The sequence below is a fragment of the Montipora capricornis genome, chromosome 14 (assembly GCF_036669925.1).
Source record: "Montipora capricornis isolate CH-2021 chromosome 14, ASM3666992v2, whole genome shotgun sequence".
NCBI lineage: Eukaryota > Metazoa > Cnidaria > Anthozoa > Scleractinia > Acroporidae > Montipora > Montipora capricornis.
Window position 1 is genome coordinate 13,658,383 of NC_090896.1, and position 5,000 is coordinate 13,663,382.

At 43.0% G+C, this 5,000-nt stretch overlaps 2 protein-coding genes across 2 annotated transcripts in view; one reads left to right on the forward strand and one right to left on the reverse strand.

Moving 5' to 3' along the window:
• Nucleotides 1–5,000, reverse strand: part of LOC138031455 (prolyl endopeptidase-like) — a 66,083-nt gene that overhangs the window by 54,819 nt on the left and 6,264 nt on the right. The gene's annotated exons all lie outside the window — the stretch shown is intronic.
• Nucleotides 1,582–3,127, forward strand: LOC138031457 (uncharacterized). The gene is made up of 3 exons (XM_068879149.1): nt 1,582–1,809; nt 2,061–2,352; nt 2,562–3,127. Exons 1-3 carry the CDS (start codon nt 1,582–1,584, stop codon nt 3,125–3,127), a joined length of 1,086 nt encoding a protein of 361 aa, XP_068735250.1.

A 5,000-nucleotide genomic window follows, 5' to 3' on the forward strand; every position in this document is an offset into this window, starting at 1 on the left:
CTAGCGGGAAGAAATAGACTAATGAAAGGGGAGATTTTGCTGAAGAAGAGATTTGAGATCGAGTCACAATTGGTAAAACAGAAATTGGAGAAAGACTGGTTGCACATCTGGAACCAATTCACACTTTGAAGTAGACAGCTCAAATCTCTCTGATATCAGCAAATTCAATTATTTAATTGAATTGGTTCAAGGAAAAGCTAAGGATTGCATTTTAGGCCTTCCCCATATTGTTGAGGGTTATGCAGCAGCCAAGAAAATTTTGGAACTGAATTTTGGCAAAGACATAAAAGTGCACAAGGCCTTGACCCAAGAACTGTACATGTACTTACTAAACAGGTTGAAGAAATCCAGGAGTTTTATACCAAGATGTCTCGGATAGAACGAGCACTTGCCACCATGAACAAATCAATTGAAGAGAGCCCAAAGCTATGTATACAGCATAATGGATACGTTGGGGCCTGTGAAGGAATCCATGGCTCAAAGGGATGATGAATGGGAGGAGTGGGGGCTGGAGGAGCTAGTGGAGGACTTACGGAAGTACACGGACAGAAACCCTTTGCCAAATGAAACGGGTAGGAAAACCCCAAAGACCCCAAAGGTTTCCCAGGACTCCGATAGAAGAGGGGATAACTTATTGCTGGCAGGTTCCTGCAATGCTTCTGACTGTGTTTACTGTGGATCAAATCGACATCAAAGCAAAGATGGCAATAAAATCCTGGATGTGGCCAATCGCAGAGAGTTCTTGAAGAAGGATAAGTTGTGCTATAATTGTACCAGGTCATTGCATTGAGCTGCCAAGTGTGGATCGTGGGTTGCGGTCGGTGTGGGTCCAGGCACCACACTTCCTTGTGCGATAAGTCAGCCACAACTACATTATGTACTTACAACTACGTAAGTACTTTGGAGCGCTCGAAGAGCAGACAACTTTACATGCAACGGTATTGGCAGAAGTCAATAGAGTGAAAGCCAGGATAATGCTGGACACAGGGGCTGGGAGCTCATATATCAGTTCAGATTTAGTAGCTGGACTAAATTTGACGCCGCAACGAGTTGAGCGAAGAGTTATTGAGCAGATGTATGGAACTGTGTGTAAGGACATTGAACTGTATCAGGTCAAAGTTATGTCTAACGCCATTGATGACTTTGAGATGGAGGTACAGGTTGTTAACACTGAGAAACCTGTTTTGACACACCTTCCAAACCCCAGGATTCCAGACCAAAAGAGTAAAAATCTTCGAATTAAAAGACTTTTGTTCAGTGAAGAAATAACAGATCAAGACAGGCTACCTGTGCACATCATTTTCGGTGCCGCTGATGTTCAGAAGATTAAAACAACAGGACCACCGGTCCTTGGACCAAATCCTGATACAGATCCTGGTGCAGCGTTTACTATGCTAGGATGGGTGCTTGCAGGAAGGACACCGTTGGCAAACACGGAGACTGAGAAAGGGTTCTTTGCATGCACCAGTCATAACAAGTTCAATTAAATGTGTTTACAAGAAGTGCTGGGTCTCACAGACTCTGACTACCATCAGGGAATGTTTCATGAAGATTTCATAGCTCAGCTGCAACGACAGGTGGATGGAAGATATTCCACATGGTTACCATGGAAACCAGATCACCCCATTATTACCATTGAATAAAAATTTAACACTGGCTAGACTGCAGAGCACTACTCGCAAACTTGGGAGAATTCAGAAACTTGAAGAATATCATACTGTGATGGAACAGCAACTAGAGCATGGAACTCTGGAACTTCTGCCAGAGCCAGCAACAGAGCTGGCAATCCATTACATCCCACACCATCCAGTAATCAGAGAGGAGGCACAATCTACCAAGATGTGAATTGTGTATGACTGCTCCGCAAAGAGTGACCCCCAGTCGCCCTCTTTGAACGAAAGCTGGACCGCCACTTCAGCCAATGATATTTGACATCATGCTAAGAAACAGAATGCATAAGCACTGTGTGACTGGGGATATTCAGAAGGCATTTCATCAAATTAGGGTCGGGCCAGAGGACAGGGATGCCATGCGCCTGTTTACGGTTTGATAATTTGCAGGACAGGAACATTATTTCCTATCGCTTTACACATGTAATATTCGGGTCTGCACCAAGCCCCTATATTCTCGGTTCAACACTGCAGAAACACATCGGCCAATATGCAGAAAAGTACCCAGAAACTGTCGCTGACCTACTGAACAACACTTATGTTGATGATTTCCACTCAGGTGGTGGTGATATAGAGAAATTGTCTAAGTTCAAAGCGGAAGCTACTGAAATCATGAAGGAGGGGGCATTTCGATTGCACAAGTGGCATTGCAACATGCCTAAGATTGAGAAGTCTGAAGATAGTATGGGCGATAGACTTGCAGCTGAAGAAAGCTCTACTTACGCTAAGTTAACAGTGGGAACCGGCTCTCATGAGACATTAAGATTTTGGGGGCACTCTGGAACAAGGACAACGATCAGCTATCAATCAACTTGACTAAGTGCATGGAGCAAAATGATGATGGCCCACTGACTAAGCGGAAAATGCTGTCTGCGATTCATGGCATCTAAGATGTACTAGGAATTGTAGCACCTGTGGTAATAGTCGAGAAAATTCTCTACAGCCAAGTGTGTTTGAAGGATTTGAAATGGGATGAAAAGGTTCCAGAGGAGATTCAGAGAACATGGGACAAATGGCTCAAGGCCATATGTAAACAGCCATTGGTCAGTGTTCCTCGGAGTGTTGTCGACAATCGTGTAATGAGGTTGGTTCTGCATGGATTTTCAGATGCCAGTGATTTGGCCGTTTGCTCAGTGATATTTGTTGTAGCCTACCACGAGGCTCTCCCAGTGAAACAGAACTTGCTAGTTGGGAAGTCGAGAATAGCACCCCGTAATACGTCAATCCCTCGTAAGGAACTTGTAGTAGCACACATGTTGTCTCAACTGATGAATCACGCCAAGCAAACTCTGGAGAATCAGCCCATTAATGAGTACCACTGCTGGGTTGATAGCACTACCATCCTCTATTGGATCAAGGGGCAGGGGACTTGGTCCATCCAGGAGAAGAATTACCTTCAGTGGCATTATGTCCCAACCAGTGAAAATCCTAGTGATCAAGGCAGTAGAGGTGTTTGACCAGGCATGCTGAGTGACTTGTGGTTCCACGGACCGGATTGGCTTACTAATGAGAGGAGTTGGCCACAGCAACCTCATGTGACAAAGAACACAGAGACTAAACAAGAGAAGGTACAACCTAAGCCAGAGACACAGTTCCTTGCAACAGGAATAAATGGGGAGTGGAATGGTCCAGTAGATGCCCTGTTGTTTAAGTTCTCATCCTACCAGAAACTCCTAAGAGTAACTGCCTATATAAATCGTTTTACCAGGAACTGCAAAGGGGGAGACAAGCGAGATGGGCCACTAACTGAAGAACTGCAGGTAAGTGAGAACTTCTGGATCATCCAAGCACAGTCATCCCAAGACCTAAAGCCTGATGTTCAGCTAAAAATTATCACCCTGTATTTCTATTATTACCACGAAGGCACAGGTTGACCACCTTGATCATGGAACAGAGCCATAAGCTGAGATTACATGGAGGGGTTGCGACGACCACGAGTCATGTGAGAGAAAGGTTTTGGACCCCCAAGATTCCATCACTTGTCAAGAAAGTGGTTCACCGCTGTGATGTGTGCCGTCACTATCGAGTATAGTATAGTAGTACTTTCTGTATACCATGGAACGTTTTCATGACTGTTTACAAAACTTTGCTTTTATCAAAATGTTTTCAGGGCCGTAGCAAGTATGAGGCAAATTGAGGCACTTTTGTTTTTAAGGAGGGAAGTAAACACTACAAACAATTGAAAAAATAAATAACAAAATATATAAATAAGTACAAGGAAAGGTTAAGTTTATTCATTTCCCACCCTGGTCAGAGTTTTCCCTGTCCTTGTGTGGGCCCATTTCCATCAGTAGGGCTAACGCTCACATGGTTCATATGGCATAGAAATCTAGCACTTCACATTACCCTCTATTCAGTTAACTCTATATAAATAAGTGTTGATATAACATGGTCTTACATGTATGTTTAAAGAAAACGCGATTCAGGCCATAGGCTAGCCTGAATTTCAGGGGCGAAATACTCAAGCGCGAAAAAGACATCTCAAATTCACCCTAAGCGGACAGCGGTTTCCCAAAGAAGACTTGTTTATGTGTTCCTCGTTCCGCCGCTATCTGGGCAAAATGCAGTGTTCTATCGAGAGTTTTTTTCAAAGAAAGCGGTAAGTACATGCTCTCATAACATGCTTTCAGTTCTTATTAATAATCGAACCAAAAATTAAGCTAACGTCAAAAACATAAACAAGCTGTTATCACTTTCCAGTCCATCAAGGGATGGTGATGTCAATGATGAAGCCACAGGAGGCCGCAAGATTCAGAAAGAAATTGCAGAGGCTAAAAGCGGAGAGGCAGCAGAAGCGCTAAGTACAGCTCCCAAACATACAGGTAGTTGCAATGTTTGTCTGGGTAAAAGGCGTTTTCCTCAGTCCCTGAAAAAGAAAGTAACGCTAAGTGTGCTGGTTCTTGCGCAGAGTCAGGCGAATGAAAAAGAGCTATACATTGTACATTTTTCTATCAGCTTCAATCAAGCACTAATTCATGCCATTGAGCACTTTGATTACATCAGATATGCATAATAATGATTCATTTTATATTAGAACAACTATTTTTGTTGGAAACAAAAGAATTGAGTCACCATTTTCCTGCCAAAATACCTTCTAGGACATTATTTTTATTTGCTAGCCGGAGTACTGGTAGCTGAGAGAGATGGCCCATCAGAATATTCTTAATTTCAAAGAGGGGTAACACCATCCGTGCATCTCGAAATATTTTAATTGCCTCAGTTTATTATACATGTATCAGGCTTTATCAATTTTTGTTTAGATTCCAAGAGCCGCCAATTGAACGAGCTGCCAACTAAAGTTGTAACAAAATATTCAGTTACTTAACGATA

Coding starts and splice junctions, on each gene's coding strand:
- LOC138031457 (XM_068879149.1), top strand. CDS start 1,582: ATGGAAGATATTCCACATGGTTACCATGGAAACCAGATCACCCCATTA. Junction 1,810..2,060: donor ATTACATCCCACACCATCCA/GTAATCAGAGAG, acceptor GATAATTTGCAG/GACAGGAACATTATTTCCTA. Junction 2,353..2,561: donor GATTGAGAAGTCTGAAGATA/GTATGGGCGATA, acceptor ATGGCATCTAAG/ATGTACTAGGAATTGTAGCA.